This window comes from Zonotrichia albicollis, chromosome 2 (assembly GCF_047830755.1).
Source record: "Zonotrichia albicollis isolate bZonAlb1 chromosome 2, bZonAlb1.hap1, whole genome shotgun sequence".
NCBI lineage: Eukaryota > Metazoa > Chordata > Aves > Passeriformes > Passerellidae > Zonotrichia > Zonotrichia albicollis.
The window spans coordinates 20,460,150-20,480,117 of NC_133820.1; the positions used below are offsets into that span (position 1 = coordinate 20,460,150).

General features: G+C 41.0%; 1 protein-coding gene across 5 annotated transcripts in view; it reads right to left on the reverse strand.

Moving 5' to 3' along the window:
• Positions 1 to 19,968, reverse strand: part of SYTL5 (synaptotagmin like 5) — a 93,822-nt gene that overhangs the window by 51,571 nt on the left and 22,283 nt on the right. For all 5 annotated transcript variants that reach the window (XM_074534551.1, XM_014265213.3, XM_014265212.3 and 2 more), the window contains exons 2-3: positions 9,843 to 10,341; positions 109 to 324 (exon numbers count right to left, since the gene is read on the reverse strand). In XM_074534551.1, the coding sequence (XP_074390652.1) occupies positions 109 to 324; positions 9,843 to 9,961 (335 nt within the window). In that variant the 5' untranslated portion in view covers positions 9,962 to 10,341. The remainder of the gene's footprint in view (positions 1 to 108; positions 325 to 9,842; positions 10,342 to 19,968) is intronic.

A 19,968-nucleotide genomic window follows, 5' to 3' on the forward strand; every position in this document is an offset into this window, starting at 1 on the left:
ACAAAATATCCAGCATAAACAGAACACACCAATGGGGATACAAGCATCATAATATCACCCTGGGACGCTTAGGTTAAAACACCCTGGTTATAGAAGTGCCGAACTTACGCAATCTTGGCACACACTGAGCACTTCCAGTGCCCCTCAGTCCCCAGCACACGGCAGGAGCTGCAGACCCTCAGCTGGCAGGTCTGGCACAGCTCTCCCCTGTCAAAAATGAAGCCCAGGCTCCTCTGGCAGCGAACACAGACCCTGCTGCTGTCCTGCTGAGAGTGGCGGTTCCCACCTTTCCTTCTCACCTCCAGAAGCTCATTTTTCAGTTTCCTAGAAGCAAAAAAATAAAATGCTTTAATTTGGAGATTCAACTCAATGATCTGTAAGAACTTATTACCAGATTAAGATTTTATGCTAAAAATATAAGGTACGAGTAAGTCCAATTGTTTCTTTTTGTATTTCTTGACACACACATGACACAGAATAAATCTATCCCCCAGCTGTCAGACATGCAGTCAAGAGGAAAATCTGGTAGATCGCTATGAGTAAATGCTGATAGCTGAGCAGTTCTGGAAAACTGATAAACCAACTTTGCTTGTCCTTCATCAATAATTCAAGTCATGCTGAGCCCAGGTTGACAGCAGCTCAGAACTGACGCTATCCAGTGCATGCCCAGAAGGAAAGAAGGAAACATTTTTTGCAATTAGTGTGCATTTAATAATATGCCAGTGCAGAGTTAGGTAGGAGTATATATGCAATTCTGTAACAGGCATTTAAGGCCTTGGAAGAGCCCAAATCAAAGACCTAAATAGGTAGTGGTGTTATGCTGTGATGCCACAATCAAAGTACAAAAGGAGAATGCCACTTTAAATAGTGTGACTTGCAGATCTTACCAGTTCTACCACTGACTCTACAGAATAAAAATACTTGTGTTTAAGACTAAATTTTGAAGTCTGTAGTTTCAATGGCCAATGAGTTGGGCTTTAACAAGAAAATAACAAGCCACTGTAACTAAGCTCAGTGGCTGCTAAATTCTTTCAGTTTTACATGCCTGGGTATTGCTGTGTCCTCATTACCCCACTCTTTCCTATGCTGTCTTTCATGCCCATCAGCAGCCAGGAGCCCCCAGTGTTATCCCTCAGTCATGAAGCACTCTAGCTCACTGAAATCACTGTGTCTGTACACACACAGATGCTTAAGGGGGATTTAAAAACCTGCTGCCAACTTCACCTAAAGATAAGAAAAAATGTCAGAAAACCACATGGAAGATAAAACCAATGAAAGATTACAGGCTGGAGCCCAGTAAAGGAGGCCAGGAGCATTGCTTGGGCCACTAGGGAGTCAGTTTTGACAGAATTAGGTTATTTGTGGATACACTGCCTTGCTAAAAGATTGGCCAGCATTTTGCTTCCCACTGGGACCCCAAGAGCAGCAGCTGCTCTGCAGCCCCCTGACCTGCGGATGCTCAGCCTCTGACAGCTCTAGAAAAGGGCATGTCCAATTCCTCCAGGCAGCAACTGCAAATCCCAGTCAAGGATTTTCCTGTGCTGGCCTCTATCCAGAAGTGAGTGCTTCACCCAGCTTCAGACCCTTCTCCCACATCCAATCCAAACAGCCTTCCTCTCATGCCTGTCCTTCAATACTCTGTCCAGGCTTTATGTGCTTTCTTGTTACTTTGGTAACTGTTCTTGCAGTTTATTGATTGCATCTTACATCTCCCCACTTCCTGCAGAGATGCATTTGGTACCAGGCAAGTGTCCATTTCCTTCTGTGAGTCAGCTTCAAATGCAGAAAGTGTTGTGCTGTGCTGTGAAAACTGCCAGTGGTGCTTGGTGCTGCCACTGTGCTCAGAGAAGGGAGATGATCCCTATTTTTGCCACCCCATCCTTGGATCTACCTTCCAAACATCAAAAGAGAACTCATCTACTTCTTCTGGACTGAGAATTAAAGGCAACGTGTGATGGTGCTCACAGGGGTCTTAGGAAGAGGGAAGAGACAAGGATCTGACTTTATGCTTCAGAAGGCCTAATTTATTATTTTATAATAAACTATAAACTATAATAAACTTTAAACTATACTAAAAGAATAGAAGAAAGGATTTCATCAGAAGGCTAGCTAAGAATAGAAAAAGAAGGAAATTATAACAAAAACTTGTGTCTCAGACAGAGAGTCCGAGCCAGCTGACTGTGATTGGCCATTAATTGGAAATATCTACATGAGACCAATCAGAGATCTACCTGTTGCATTCCACAGCAGCAGATAACCATTGTTTACATTTTGTTCTTAAAGCTTCTCAGCTTCTTAGGAGAAAAAGTCTTAAAGAAAAGATTTTTCATAAAATGTGTCTGTGACAGCAACACACCCCCAGAATACTCTTGACAACACCACATCTATCTGCTTGAATAACAAATACACCTTTAGGTACTTTGGAAGACCTCTAATTACCCCTGAGTTTGTGGTCACTCACATCTCACTAATCATCAAACAGCATTCACAAATGTTTAATGATTTTCTGTCACCCTCCACCAAGGTGGAGTTGTTAAAGTGTTGTGGCCACTCCAAGTACCAGCTGACCTTAGGGAAATTTGTTAAGACTGATTGTGCTTTCACACAGTCAGAGGTGTTGCAGCACTCACCAGGTTCAAATTCACATTGCCCTGGACTTTTGCAATGACCTCAGGAGCTGGAAATCCAGAGGATCTGTCTGACCTGTAAGGACTGAGGCCAAGAAGACGTTGTGCACATTGGCCTTTTCCACATGCTTTGTCACTGGGTCCTCTATTGCACCCAGCAGCAGGCCCACACCTTTCCTTGCTTTCCTTTAGCCTCCATTGTCACAATTACAATGTTCTCCTGTTTATCTCACCTAATTTGATTGTCAAACTGGACAAACCACTTCTTTACCTGATCATTGATCATTCTCTTTCTATCTCATTATTTCCGTGGTCTCCTGTCAAAACAGTGACTTTTTAAACAGCAGACCCACCAAGAAATGTTCAACAGACAGCCTTTGAGAGACAACTGCATTTTTACTTTTTATTCACGTTTGCAATGATTTGGTCAATCACATACCAAAGAAATAAAGAGGCACAAATAATTCAGTTCCAGTTTCTTTAAGCACTTCAGTACCTGGACGCAAACCAAGCACTTGATCCTTACCCAAGTGTCAGAGTAACTCAGAAGGTGAAAAATTGTTAATCCTCAAATCTCAAAAGGGTTAGAATACTGTGCACAAGGAAAGGGCTATTTTTTTCATATCAGGTTTATTTCCAGTGGCTTATTTTTACTGAAAAAAATTTAAATTAATCATGACCCATTGCAGTTCAGGAACTTGACACACAGTTAGTGGCAGCTGCCATCTTTTTGGCAATAATCCCTGTGTCCTGTACACTGCATCCAGGTGTCTAATGATGAAACAGAGCCTCCACTGAACTCCTTCCACTCCAGACTTCTCCCTCCCCACTGCAACTTTCAGGCCCTTCTGTGCTTAGTTACAAGTATTATTAGGCACAAAATCTGTTTTAAGTAGTTCCAGTTTAAAATTGGGAAGTGTCTATAGGCCCAAAACAATAAACAGCATTTTTTTAATAGTTTGCTTAGAGACCAACATCTTGGAAAACATATCAGTGTTCTTGTGACATTACAAAGACATCATTCCTACTATTCAGTAGGTGTGATTGCAACAGTATTTCCCAGTGCTTATGTGAAACACAATCTAAAATTCTTATCAGGTGATAGCTGATCTGCTAACAGTGGAAATCATGAGAAGAGTTTGCTTTCTTATTTTTGAATATAAATTGCCTTTGATGACTTCCAGGGAACTGAGACAAAATAAATGAATCCACAGTTAATCCATTCAATTAAAAAATAAGAAAGAAAAATTTAAAACAGAAGCAAAGAGTGCATGGACAGATACACTGGATGTGAACTTTCATTTGAGATTCCCTGTTTTATTTGTTGAGCTGAGCTTCTGATTGACTGCAACAAACACATTCATATCTTAAGAAATTAAAAAATGAACTGTCTCAAGGGCCAGGAAGAGCAGGAGGAAGTGGGTGAGTAATTTGGCAAAATCCATCATCATAACAGTCCCTAAACAAGCCCAGCTGAGCTGCACTGATTCACTGTACTGAAAAGGGATAACAAATGCACCCCGTAGCTGCACTGACTTACCACTACATTTATTTCCCAGTGCAGGAAGCAGCTGGATTATAAACACCCAATTTCCTTGTGCCAGTCTAACATTTTCACCCTCCATAATTTTAAAGCAATACATTTAAAGACGGAGTTAGATATTTTTAATCACAAATATTAAACAAGAATTAATCTTTATCCATCTTCTAGTAATATGAAAGGGAAAATAAAACTCAGCAGAAGCCAATTTAACAAGAATCCTATCATTCATTGAGGTTTCTAAACCTTTCATTGCAATGGCTGTTTGATGAAAGATAGCTATTAAAAATAAATTTGATTCTGCCAAGTTAACAGAATATATAGCCATTTTTCTAAACTATGAATTTATATTAAGATCCCTCTACTGTCTGAGAAAATATGTTAAGCACATTGGAGAAGAGCTCTCTTGTAATCAGATTCCAGGTAACACTGAATGTCTCAACCTGAGCCTTTCCAAAGGTGGTCTAAAAGGCCAATGTGAAATACAGCAGGAAACAAAAAAAAAAAAAAAAAAACCCAAAAAACTGACCAACCAACCAAACAAAAAGCAACAACAACAAACGAACACAACAACCACAAAAAAAAAAACCACAACTGACTCTAGAATTCACATCTCTTGGCCCAGTTGCCAGAGGCACAGGAATCCCTGAAGAAGTTGGGTCCTTCCCTATGGATGCTGAAAGCAATGAGGCAAATGCACAAATGCAGCCTCAAGGGATGAAATATTCTCAAACCCCTATAACACTGCAAAGAGGAAGCAATGAGGAAGCCTTAGCAGATCCATTTCATATTAAATTAAACTTTACCCTAGAGAGTATTTATCCCTCAAAAGTAAAATCACTATACTGCTGCAAGAGGCAAGACATTCTTTACCCAAGCCATTCACTTAAATGAGCACCATAATTTCCTTTTAACTTTGTAAGCATTATCCACTTGCTTATGTTAGGTAACTTTTCCTTTAATACCAAATTGACTGGTCTGGATGGTTTTTTTCTATTTCAGTTGGATTTTAGAAAACTTTATTTTGAAATTTTTTCTAATTTATCTCCTCTCCATTAAAAAACCCAAAACCAAACAAACTGTTAAATGTAATAGCATACATGATTCCTGAGTTTGCTTTTCAAATTTCTCCTAGATCTTCTTTCTCCCCATTTCAAACCCCTTTTTCGTCTGAAGATGTAGATCAGCATAATCCAATCTACCTAATCTACATAATCTACCTAATTTTATTTTGCCATACTAAATTTCCAGAGTTTAATGGGTCACAAAAAATTGAATTAAAATTTTAAAAAGGGCAACCCTTTCCCTCCCTCAGTCAATTATTATTAAAGAGTTTGGCAGGAAAAAAAATTGAATTACTTTTGTACAGACAAATAGAAACATCCCTGTTCTGAACCTGTGCAGCTGCTAACTTAGATATTGAAGAACTTTTGCTGTGCAGGAACTGGCATCAACGTACTTGAGTATGAGGAAGAAAGGCAATTTTCTTTCCAGACTGATTCTCAGTACTTTCTTCAAATTCAGCCAGATTCCCTTCACTGTCTGGCACAGCATGCAGGAAATAACAGTAAATATTGTTGGGAATTCACAAAAAGAACTGGGCTATTACCAACTTCCATTGAGGTCTCCTTGAATTATAAAATATGAGTACTTGAAGTATTTTTATACTTAATAAGCACAGGTTTTCACATTTTATTTATGTAGCAGCTCAACGTGATAAAAATTGTGCTAAGAAAACCTAAGTATGGAGTCATGTTGATGACAACACAGGGAAACAAACAAAGAATGAATTTGCAAAGAAAAAGAGATCTGGCATAAGAAATGGCAGAACAGAGCCCAGCGAAAAGAAGAAGAGGAGGCACTGGAACTGAAATTATACTGGCTATCATAATGATGGCAAACTTCCATAGATGAAACTTTTTCTGAGCAACTCAGTCACTTATTCTCTCAAATAAAAATGGTCACTAAGATTGAAAAAAAAAAAAAAGGACAAAAGAGATCTCCTGTTGTTTTCTTCCAGTCCTTAATAAAACAGATTGTCCCAAGACATGAAAATTAATCACCATGAGAAATTCTTTCACCACTGCAGGATTGTGGTTCTCCAAGAACACAGGACAGCAAAACAGGCACCTCCATCCTTAGATGCAATAGTAACAAGTAATAGTAACATCCTTACTTGCAATAGTAACTGTCCTTGATGGAAAAGTCTCTGATTCAAAAAATAACAAAGTGTTAAACTGCGTTAAATACACCTCACAAAGGACTGGGATGCCAGACAGAAACTTTGCAGCTTCCAGGTACAGATGGCCAATGAGCTTTAACACAAGGACTCTCTCCTTCAAATATTTATAAGCAGTTTTTTCAGAAACACAGACCATGCACCATATTACATACGTTATCCTGCAACCTTTTGTGCTTATAAACAAATCCAAATGTATACTCAGCAGATCAATCACTTCCCATTCCAGTCCTCCAACTTCTGCTTTTCTGAAGTACTGCCTGGAGTTACCACATGGTGGTGTCCATGCTAACAATTTCTCCTATATTATAATGAACTTAATACCATAAATTGTTTCCATGGATCTCTTTGGACTGATAAGAGGATGTCATTTTAGTTGGATGAAAAGACAGGAATGCTAAATTTCCTTGTCAGTGTAGATCTGGGGCTGGTGCAATTCTTACACAACTTCTGGTAACCTAAATGCTGACAGAGAGGTTCAAGCAACAACCCATTAAAGCTTTTTTTCTGGGACAAAACTGCAGTTTTCTCGGCACAGCAATTATTACTTTATCTCCTCTAACAGCATGGCATTCCTAGCTGTGCTCCACAAAGAATGGAAAGGAACTTTGTATTTTAAACTCTAGGTAAGAATTAATGGTAAGAATTAATGATTTTACTCAAATAATCTTAGCAATTGAAAAAAACCATGATGGTAATTCAACTGACATCAAAAAGCATAATGAAGCAATGTTCAGAACACTGCAGGCTATTTGTGCAAGTAGTCTGTTAACAGTTTCAAATCAATATTCAAAGAAAACCTCCAGTCACACAAGATGCAACTTAGAGTAAGAACATAAATCATAATCTTTATTAAGGAGGCTGATTATTTGTACTACCAAAATTAGACCTCAGAAAAAGAACTTGATGACTTCTGTGTTTCTCTCTCATGTGGGTGAAATAATTGTGCATCAAACAAAAATACAAGAAGAGCCACCTGCCCTCCAGAAAATTATTATGATCACCCATAGTAAAAACAGCCCTCAACCACTTCATTATAAGGCCATCCTCTTGCATTTACCATTGCTTTCACAATGAATAGAAAGGTATTTTTAAGCTACAAGGGCTTTTGAAAACTAATAGGAAGAGAAAAAAACAAAAATTATTGAGATAGATTCAGAAAGGGTGGAACAGGATAATAAGAATTCCTCAGTACCATGTACAAGTAAGCTTCTTCCCAGAGTGGAAAATGCCTTGAAAATAAACAAAAAGGGACTTGCTCTTCAGCAAAGTACTTCAATAAAGTGTATAACAGATTGTACCAAATGGAATTTTAAAGACAACAAATGTTCCCCTGAAGTATGCTTATAAGCTGTGATTATAGATCCTTGCCAAGTTGTACTGAGAAAGAAAAATTAAAAAGCCTCATAGGAAGCAGTTAGCTATCAAATTCTTTATAGTTTGTACTCTGGAAATCTTTTATAGACCACATTCCACTGTTTTCAGACAGAGTATGGTCTAGTGACAATAGAAGCCCATTGTTTCACACACAGGTGCTAGAAGTGTGCATAAGCACCACATTGCATCATTAGTTATTCTAATTAGCATTTTATTTCAGATTAGCTTGATTTTGAGTGTTTTCTTAGGGTACTTTTTACCAAAATGCTGATAGGCCAATACCACCTGTGACTTCACTGAACTGTGCTGAGCTGTCCCCTCCAGGGGTGCTGCAAGTTCAGCAGATTTGGCAGAGTAAATTCCAGCAATGCCATAAAAAGCAGAAATCTGGAGGGTTAAGACATCATATTAAAAAAAAAAAAAAAAAAAAAAAAAAAAAAAAAAAGCAGCAATAAAAGAAACCCCAAACTAACCAAATGAAACAAAGCAAAAAATCCCACAAAACCACAAGAGTTTCAAATTTCCTTCAGGGGCTTTAAGAATCCAGTAATCTGATCCTCTCCATACTGATGACTTTGACAGATGATTATTGGCATATCACACATTTCCAAGGCCACCACCTCAGGAAACCAAATTAATTTGTTTGAAATTTTTATTTTATTACTAAACAGAGCAGAATGCTCTGGAACAAACAGTGCTCCATCTGTTTTCTTTTTCGTCTCACAAACCATTAAGGAGACAAAATGATTAATTTTTCCTCACCACCTTAAAGAAACACCATTTCTCAGCTCCTCCTTTCAAATGAGCCACTGTGCCCCCCCAGGTAAATGGGCTGCACACCAACAGGGGCATTGCACTCAGACTGGGTTCAGTTGAAGGAGAAAAGCTTTCAAAACCTGTGGCTAGCTCTGCACAGATTTCCAAAGAATGGAAATTCATTAAATTTCCGTTAACTTCCAAATTATTAAATTTCTATTAATTTTCAAATAGGGATTTTAAACAGTAGAAGCTCCAGCAGGTGCTGACCATACACCCTTGCGATGTCTAAAATGTCTTTGCACAATACCTAAAATGTTTTTAGAAAATAAAAGGGAAGAACAATGAAGCCTGGCCTTGGGATTCATGGGCAGAAATCAGCAAAGGCTGGAAATTTTCCCTCTGTCACGTGTTATATTCAGCAGCCTCAGCAACACCAAGTGCTGCATCCATCCACAGCAAGCCTCTTTCTCAGAACCAACACTGAGAAACTCCAAAAGGGCAGGGGAAGGGAGTGAAATGAAGCATCCAAACCATCCTTGAAAAGCACAGGGACCTTTCCAGAACTGACACTTAGCTGAACTAACTCAAACTGAGCTTTCTAAAACTGCTGACTCAGCCTGCCTCCTCACCTTGCTCTCTGAACTTTGCTTTTTACTTTTCTGAATAGAAAAAGAACACAAGGACTCTACTAATACCTTGAGACTCTACTTCTACCAACAGTGACTTTTGAGATAAATACCTGAGATTTTAAATTTTATTTATTAGTAAATCTAAGTAATTGGAAAAATGAAGCGTCCTCCTCCCTATTCTGTAAGCACCACAACAGAAGAAGGACACCATCATGCATTTGTCCCATGCTCTAGGAAGTCCTGAACAGAGGCAGATGCCAACTTTCTGTCCCTCTGACACCTTCCAAACTTCTGTCCCTCAGCCAGCTCTGAAGACAGGCTCTGTGTGCAGCTCCTCTCAGAGGGAGAGTTCCATAGCCTTACTAAAACTTCCCATTTACAGGGGGAAATTCAGCCAAACCAGACTAAATTTACACAATCTGAAATTTAAAAAACACTGCTGCGTATTTTTGCCCTTGTTATCTTTCTTCTACTTTTGTCTTGAAGCAATGCACATGATTTTTGTTTACTGAGAACAATACTAGCAAGCAATTTTCTTTTTAACACACTTTAATTTACAATTACCTGTATCACCTTGCAGCACTCATCCTTGTATGAGGCACAGAAAACCTTCACTGGGTTGAAAACTATCTACCGACCATATATGCAAAAGCAACAATAAAAAAGGTTACCTGATTCTTTTATCTTCAACTTTTTTCAAGTACTCATCTCTCTTCAATACTCCCAAGATTGTTTCCCTTTCGTGTTCCAACAGAAATGACAAATTGATGATCTCGGAGTGCTTTGTCATGGTCCTTCCACAGCCACTCCAGCAATGACCACTTTTGCCAATCAATGCTGCAAGGATTTATTTGCACAGGTCCAAAGGCACCTTTGTGGCAGAGTTACAGGATCCACACAATCAAGAGGTATTTTGGAAAATGCTTCTTTAAATTAACTGGATGTCAAGATTGTAGTGCTTTTCCTTCCAGCTACACAAGAAATCAAGGTTTTTCCTTTGTTTCTTCCTTGGGAAAGGCAGTCATGTTCCTGGTTCCTGGCTGTCCCTTGGGTCCTGGCTGATGCTCACTCCAAGCCTTCAGATTTCATCCACTGCAGCTGCAGAATCAGCTTCCTGAAGAATTGTAATTTGGAGCCACAAAATCACTGGGTATATTTATATCAAGCTACCTGAAAGTCAAAACAAATTGTGTGGGTGATTTTGAAATTACCATCAGAGTCTGATTTGACAAAAGCTAAATCTAACAATGGTTTGGAAGCCACTGAAGAATGGCCTACAGATACGAGGTTGTTTCAAGGGCTACTTAAACACAACTGACATAAAAGTTTGGTGTTTTTTCCTAAGAAAAGAGTAAAAGATTCTCTGTTTCTGCAATACAGATCCAACTATCAGGTCACTTTTGTCAGTAAGAACGCAGGACAGGAAGGTGATACACAAACTGAAGCACACAAGTCATTGCAAGGCAGAAATACAAGTGAGGAGTGCCAGTTTTGAGCTTCTCATCACTGCAAATTGGGAAACAAGCACACCACAGACAAATACTTTTGGTTAGATTGCTGTCTTAGACATACAACAGCTAAGTAATAAAACCACACATGGAAAAAATACTTTTATTCTCTGCATTTATTTTAATAGGAAAAAACAACACACACACACACACCCCCAAAAAACCCAATGCTGGACCATTCAGTTTGTTCTTCAATTCTTGAAAAAGGTGTTTCTATTCATATCATAAGACCAAGTTACTTGTAACCAAAAGGAAGAAATCCAACATGTGAACTCTTCTTTGTTATTATCAAGGTCAGGTTCTTCCTTGAACTGCTTAGAAAAATGCCTGGTGAAAGCACTTTTAACCCAAGCAGATCATAACATCAGCAGACTGGGGAGCATGGGGCATCAACACAAATCTCACAGAGTCATTGTTTGTCTGCTCAAGGAGCTCTGAAATTCTGTTTGCTGATTTTCCTTTTAGGGGCAGCATGGGTGACATTATTTTCACAGGCATTTCTTATTTTTGACTAGGGAAAAAAGGACCAGTTTTTATTGGAAATGGAAAGCCAAGAAGTAAAGGGGAAATTGTTGTCCCAACTAGAAATTTGGGACAACAAAAGTGTTAAAAATTATCTCTGACCCATTATTAACCCATTACTGGGTTGATGGCATGCTACAGGTGAGTAGTGCAGTGGGTTGGCAGGCAGGCTGCCAAGAACACTCTACCTTGTGAGATATTCTGGCACTGGGAATTAATTAAGGGAAGATAAAAACTGCTTGATAAGGTTAACTTGACATCTAGTAATTTCTTATCAGCTTTTCTTTTAACTCTAAAGAGATTAGTACTCCTACCAGACCAGACAAAAGCCTCTAATATTCCCTTTGACTAAGTGTGTTGCTGATCCTTGAATGTCCTGGGAGATTTTTCTCTCAGTGTAGGGAGGCACACATGGTATCCAAAATTTCTAAAGTCACAATTGGGAATCCTGTTATTTAATTCACCACTTGGAGGGTCAAATAAACAGAGCCCAGAGCAGAACTAAGCACTGGTAAGAGTGATGAGACCACAAACTGTCAGATAAGTCCGACAAAATTTCAAAGAGTGCTACACATTCCTGGCCAGATGTAAATCAGCTGAAAGATCATCCCATTTAGTTTCTTACGGAGAAGAAATTCTAAAACACAGTGGTCTATTCAACAAAATTCTGGTATCTCATGCTGACAACTGTATTATGGTGAACTCTGTGAATCTTGACTAGAAATCATTACAGTCTTGTTTGTAAAGACATCAGAAACTACATCAGAGTTTGCAATGTAGAGAATAATGCAGAGCAATATGAAATTTGTCAGATGGGCAGATAGACATAAATTACATTGATGTTACCCACATTAACAGAAATATGTTTGTAGTAGATTCTATTCTTATATAATGAGTATTATCAACTGCAGTTGAATTCTATTCACAATGGTTTGTATGGCTTTCTTTCTGTTTTTTACTGAACATTCCTTGCAGTTTATCCTTCGGTCACATCTGTGACAAAAATCTTGTGGATTTTAACTGTCCTTATCACCTAAGAGAGGGATTTGGCAGCTATCAGGAAATATAAGTTTACCTGCTTGTGTGTTCAACCAGTTTTATGTAGATTAAAATACATTGTCAATTAGCAACACAATCCTCCTACAGAACCAGGATGGCTGCCTGTTTAATGGTCTCAGTATTAGCGGGATATAAACCTCACCAATAAGAGTTTAAAAAAGCAGCATACTCCAATTATCTTATTGCTTTTGTGGACAGCCCACTGAGCACAGCAGCAATGCAGGTTTTGTGTTCAGGCTGCACTAACAGAGCTGATGCTGGAGCAGCCCAGTTTTCCTGTCTGCCACCTGTCCAACATATGTGCACCTAGATAACTGACAGAAAGATACAGACTCACCTCACCTTCCAGATTTTCTTCTGCACCATGAAATTGACACTCAAAAATATGATTTCCTAACCAGATACTCCCTCCCTGATGAAACTTCAGCAAATACCTGAAGAGAAGCTCCTCTTTGCTCAGACTGGCTTCCTTCTAAACAAGTTACACTTATGATCTCTGCTACCCCAGGCTAGCTGAACTAGTGGCAGCAGTTAACTTTGCATAAAACAGGTTTTCCCAATTCTTTTATAATTCTTAGACAATATTACCCTTGCCAGGGTAACTTTTAGGACTGAAGATGCTGCAGATATCTTTACCCCTAAGGAAGCAGATCTAGTAAAAATCCTTGGTCCTGCATTCTCCATCACTCCTGCCTAATTAGACAGATTCTGTTTGAAGCCCTAAAGGCTGCTGTTTGTTCTGCCTTGTGCTGGTACAAGATATGCTCTAACCAACCCCACCTTAGGGATGGAGACCACCTGGTCTGGCCCCCTGCCCTCTGTGGCACATGTAGTTGTTAAACAGGAGAACAGTGACCTGTTCTCCTCTATTGGAAAACAGACTAAGGAGTAAAGAGACACTGTTTTCAATAATCTACTACTTAAGACTTCCCTGCTTTATACAACACATTATTAGAGATTGGGCCTGTATTTCAAATTAAGACTTAATAGGAAAATTTGCTCTTCTCCTTTCCTGTTGCTACTTTTGCTCTCTCTCTAAATGGCCCAGAATAAATTAGCTGACAAATGCTGAATCATGAATCAACCTAGGGCTCAAAAACCAAACCAGTCAGCCAGCCTTTAAAAGGTGACAATGCTCCTTTTAACTGACTTGTGATGTTTTATTAAGCAGCCCTGGGGCTGATTAGGAAATGTATTTGTTTTCATCCTAAAGTGAGTGCAGATTTCACATAACAGAGCATTTGAGGAGCACTAAAATGTGAATTAGGACACTGGGAAGAATGCAAACCTCTCCTAAAAGGATAGGCTTTGCTCTAATCTCCATACAATATGTGAACATTAATTCGAATTACAAAGAGAACATTAATTCGTTAAATCAGAGTAAAGCAAAGATCTGATATCAGGTGTGCAGAGGAAGGAGGCACTTCTTTCATTCCTGCTCCACTGTGACATGATCCCAAGGCTGTGTGGAAGTGAGCTTCTCAAGCAGGTGGTTGTTGTCTCATGAGAAGGTAAAAAAGACTTTCCCCAAAGCTTTTGCCACTTCTCTTACCCCATAGAAATGTATCTCCAGAATGGAGTTTTACTCTTTGAAGCTATTTTGAGGGAAGATACATTAGAAATAACATGCACTTATTAGCATAAGGCAGAAAAATTAGACAAAACTTAATTAAAAGGTACAGTTTATTCTGCACATAACTGCATCCACTGCACACAGGAACCATATCTATCCAGAGAGCATTTGCTCACCCTCCCAAGACAAAAGAACTAAGGATTGCCTAAAAAAAAGCAACAACACAAAAAAGTAGGAAAAAACAGCTTTACAGTGTGGAAAAACACACCACTTATTTTTGCTAACTCTAGTCACACAGTTGCTTGTAACAATTACAGCATCCCCAAAACTGAACCTCCCTGAGGGGCACCAGTTCAGAGGCACAGGAGTTATGGTGAATTCACTTCAATCAGTGAGCTTTGCAGTTACCACAGGCACAGTGACCATCAATGTTCCTGCTGGGCATCCTCCTGAGCCCAGCAAGACAACTGTCACCTGCACTCCAAAACACCTCTGCTCCATCTCTCCCCCATCTTCCTGGGAAGGAGGAGAAGCATCTTCCTCTCTAGAGACAGAGCTGAAAGGAAGGGAGAGGAATTATCCTCTTTTCTTCAATGGTTCTGTCATCAAATTGCCCTATGCAAGAAATTGCTCCCACTGCTGAACCATTATGTTTACTTAACTGAAAGCCAGGACCTGGAAAATTTAGTGACTCAGCAAGAGAGGAAACATTTTCCTCATGCACTGACTGCAGTGGCACAGGACCCACAGCATTGCCTCACCCTGAGTGATAGAGCCTACACCTCCTGCTGGCAGGAATTCTTTGCCAGCAGAGAAACATTGTTTGCACTACACATATTTACTAGCATGGGTGTATTTAGGATAGGCACAAACTGTATCTTCATACTGGTAAGGAAATTCCTACCAAGAGCAGCTGAATGCAGCATGGTGTGGTGGCTGTGATTGACTTTTGCCACTTTAGAAGCTGAGATGGATCATGTCCTGACAAGGCAGCAATCACTGCTGGAACCAAAGCTGCATGAGGTACAACAGCCTAGCTGGAAACTCCACAGGAACAGGATTAGTGGCATTACTGACTCTTCCCTGTGCTTCAGGAAGCCACAGGTTCCACCTCCCAGCTCAGTGCTGGCACTGTGGATCACAGCATGGTGAATCTAAACCCAGCGCACACAGCTTCTACACTCAAATGAAAAGAGGCACATATCATACAGGTGCTGCTTAAAACAATAAATCCTCTGTAAACTGACTTCATTCACATGGGGGTCTGAAGTAAAACTCAAAACTAAGGTGGCATCAGTAGGTAGCTATCAAAGCATGGTCCACATCCGCAGCTGTTTTTCTCCTTTCTGGGGCCCACAGCCATATGTAAGCCAATGATGGAGGAAGGAGGGGAAGGCTACCCACATTAATTCTAATAAAATGGCAGGAAGACATAAAAAGGCACAAATACAAAGCTTACCATGCTGAAACTGTAGTGTCCAGCTTGGTTTCTCCTGCTCTCACTTAGGCATGCTGCTTGCAGAATGCCATGAACAGGAGCAAGAAAAACCAGCTTCACTTCCCAGCAATGTGTTTGCAGAGGGCACACGCCCAGGTGAGCAAACCAAGTGTCAGCAGGTGTTGAAGGACCAGAAAATGCTTGCTGCACAAAATCTACCAATTTGTAAGGTGAGATAGAGCCAGTCAAGACACCAAAGTCAAGTGGCAGGAAAGGAAAACCAAGCCACACTTGGTGTTGAATGTGATTGTGGAGAGCTTTAATGTAGAGAGCTTTATTAATAGTTGGTTAGCTGAGAAAGGCCATGCTGACATATTGCCACTGGTCAAGCTGAGAAATCAGCAGTCAGCAAGCTGAAAGGAGATGTCAGCAGCTTGCAATCAGTGGCCTTGCTGCAACATGGAGAAAGGGAGTAGAGATTAGTCCTGAATATCTCCTAAGAATATGTAGAAAGTATCAAAAGTAGGACCATAGGAATGTAAAAGTAGGTGTAACTGCTGATATGTAACTAACCAATCCTGAGCTCAACTTTTGCAATATGCATGAAGTTAATTACGAACTGTATTTAACCCGCTGTGCTGATCAATAAAATAGGGCCTGTGATGATCAACCTGATGTCCTGGTCTCCTTCCGTCGACAAATGGTGGAGAATGCGGGCAACGCTGCGGGCAACGATGCGGCAACGTTGAATCCCTGTCCTTTTTTCTCGGATTACAAAGAAAAAAGGGAACTCGCCACGGTCCGGAAGTTGGGTGAGAGTCCTTGCAGCGGGACGGTGCCGGATTATTTAAAAGACTGGATTATTTATAAAAAGCACCCTTGAGGATCGCTCAAGTCTCTACGTGCCGCCGAAGTCTGGAAGCTGCTAAACAGTGCGCACTGAATAAGTATGGATAGGCAAGCGGCATATGATTTATTCTCCTCAAATTTAGAAAAGCGAGGGGTAAAAGAGATAGATTTAAAAAAGGAATTACCGGGGTTGTTAGCTTATGGTCATTCTATAGGTATGTTTACTAACCCACATACAGTACATGAGCTTTCAGAGTGGAAAAATTTTGGAGAGGTGTTAATGGACTCTGTGTTAGATGGGGATAAATCAGCTAAAAAGTTCGGGAAATTATGGCGGGTAGTGTATAATGCATTGCTTCAGCAGGTCTCTGAGAGAAAGGCAGCAGAAAGGGCTACAGAAGCTCATAAGAAGAATATAGGATATGGTCGTGAAGATGACCCTTTAGCACCTTCTGTAACTAAGATACTTATGCCTAAAAATCCCCAGCATAGTGGTGTTGAGGACATGCCCTTAGAAAGTGCGGAACCGTCTGCGCCTCCCTTGTCTGAGGGGGAAGGCGAGCCGGGTGGGAGAGGTAAAAGCAAGCCAGCTTTGCCTCCACTGCCGGCTTCAGGCGGGTCGGATGGTGGGGGGGGCAAGCCAGCTCTGCCTCCGCCGCCGGCTTTGCCTCCGCCGCTACCCCCGGGCAGGCCGGCTCCGGTTACAGCTCCAGCGGGGGGGCCCCTTCCCCCGTGCGAGCCGGCTCTGCTCGAGCGTGCTCCGGTTTCAGCTTCGGCGGGAGGGGGGCTCCTTCCCCCGCGCGCGCCGGCTTTGCCTGAGCAAACTCCGGTTGCAGCTGCGGGGGGGTCGCTTCCCCCGCGCGAGCCAGCCTCTGCTTTACTGCCTTCCCAATGCGAAAATTCGGCGCCTGCACTAAAATGCCAGCATCATAGCACCTCCAAAGAGCCAGCTCCCATCCCAGGGGCACACCGTGATCTATGGGGGGAAATGGCTAAACAAAGGAGAGAGGCTTGGTCTGCTTTGGCAAAAGAGGTGATGCAAATGGGGGATAGTGAGGCCGTACAAATAGCTTCTAGTCTTGCATGTCCGGTTACTTATACACCACAATATGATGCACAGGGGAATTTTATGCATAATGTAGCAGCATATTCTGCCTTAGATTGGAAGTTGTTAGCTCAGCTACGTTCTACAGTTAGTCAGTTTGGTGTAAAAAGTGAACCTGTTAAGCAAATGTTAGATTATCTCTTTAACACTCAGATTTTATGCCCAAATGATTTAAAAGGGATAGTGCGTTTAATATTTACTCAGCATCAACAATTATTGTTTAATGCACATTGGCAAGCATTAGTAAATGAGTCAGTTGCTGTACAACGGGCTCCGGGAGATCCATTGCATGGAGTGACAGTGGATGAACTTATGGGATTAGGAGCATTTCTGCGTACAGAGGCACAGATGATATTGGGACCAGATAAGCTTAGAGAGGCTATGAGATTGGTGCGTACAGCGATAGATATGGTTAAAGAGCCAGGGGGATTACCAATTTATATGGGTATTAAGCAAGATAGAGAAGAATCATTTGGAAATTTTATCGATAGGGCGGCTGCTGCTATAGACCGGGCCGGTGTGGCAGACTTTCTTAAGGGGGCGATATTGAAGCAGTGTGCCCTTCAAAATAGTAATCCAGCAACCCAAAGAGTATTATCTACTTTGGGAGCAAATTGGACCATTGAGGAAGCATTAGAGCGAATAGCATTAATGGCAACTGCTTCGCAGGCATTTCTAGTAGATGCTATAAAGGAGTTAGGATTGGGGTTACAAAAGCAAGCAGAGTCTAATCAGAATCAGGTGTTAGCTGCTCAGAATCAGGTGTTAGCTGCTCTTGCTCCTCTCCGAAGTGGCTCACTGCCGATCCAGCTCCCACAACACCACAGCTTGTAGACGGCGGTCGGGAAACTGTCAGCAGAGCGCGTTTCACGGGGGCCGCGCCCAGACACAAGTAGCTGCCGTGACATCAGAGACACCAGCACCAGCTGCCGCGACATCGCAGCCACCTCTTGTCTGCAACCCGCAACAACAGGGAGCAAATACCAACTTGAGTAAAGGGTCCTCTTATATTAAATGGACAAACATGTGGAACATTATTATTAGGACGCTCTTCTACAACTATGTTGGGATTATTTGTTTTGCCTGGAGTTATTGATGCAGACTTTACAGGGGAAATACAAATCATGGCTTACACCCTCTATCCTCCAATTAAAATTACAAAAGGACAACGTATTGCACAATTGATACCGCTATCACAAATGACCTCTGGAATACAACCATTTACTGAACAAGCACGGGATGAAAAAAGTTTTGGCTCCACTGGTGTTACACTTTTAACTGTGGATTTACAAAACAGACCAAAGCAAAAGGTCACAGTTACTTATGGGCATCAAAGCATAACCCTTTATGGATTATTGGATACAGGAGCAGATACCAGTATTATTTCTCCAGAGGCATGGCCACAGCATTGGCCTCTATTCCCATCAGCAAACATGCTCACCGGAGTAGGAGGATTTACATTGGCAAGCAGGTCACCTTCTTTGTCTGTGTCCATTGAAGATCAACAAATATCTGCTGTGTTTTCAATTGTGCAACTGCCTCCTACAGTCTCCTGCCTAATTGGAAGGGACATTTTAACACAACTGGGAGTGGTGTTAACTAATCAGCACCCTTTGGGGTAATTGCCATTGCTTGGACTTTCCCCATTCCACTCACCTGGAAAACAGATACACCGGTGATAGTTAAGCAATGGCCTCTAAAAGGGGATAGCCTTATGCATGCTCATGATCTTGTTTGCACAGCAACAACCATTTTCCTCTTTGCAGATTGACATTATTAGAAATACCCTTGCTTCATATTCACTTGATATTGCTTCAGAGAAAATTCAAACTACAAACCCTTGGAAATATTTGGGATAGACTTTGATGGATCAAAAAGTGATACCTCAAAAATTGGAGTTACAACTGGACATTAAGACTCTACATGATGCACAGAAATTACTGGGGGACTTACAATGGCTAAAGCCTATTGTGAGAATACCGAATCATTTGTTAGAAACCCTGCGGCCTTTGTTAAAGGGTGTTGACCCTACTACTCCTGTATGCCTGACACAGGAGCATCGTCTTGCCTTGCAACAAATCAGTGACTGTGTACAACAGGGGTACGTGTCTCGTCGACAACTCGACCACCCTATTGACCTTACTATCTGGAATAGCCCTTGCCACCTGCTTGGTGCTCTCTCTCAACAACAGGAGAAAACGGGGGAGATACAGGTGTTGGAATGGTTGTCTCCACCATTACAGCATAAGAAAACAATATGTTCAAAAATTGAACAATTGGCTGCATTAATCAAAAAGGGGCGTCTCAGAATTCTTGAAGTGGATGGTAGAGAACCTGCTACCATTAGACTGCCTATGGAAAAAGAAACCTTGGACTGGTACCTGATTAACTCAAAGGATTTACAGGAAGCATTATTGACATCATCTGCAAAAGTGGATACCAGCAAATTAGTGCCTAGAGTTTTGCAATGGATGACAGAATGGAACGGGATTACTCGACCCTTGAGAGAAGAACGCCCTATAGAAGGAGCTATTACAGCCTTTACCGATGCAGGAAAGAAGTCAAGGCGTGCTGCTGTCACTTGGCAAGAAAAAGGACAATGGAAACATCAAATCATCACAGCAGACCCTGCGGATAGTTTACAAACTTTGGAATTGTTAGCAGTAGTATGGGCAGTATCCAACTTACAGGGACCTTTAAATGTGGTTACAGAGTCTATGTATGTTGCAGGAGTAGTCAAACG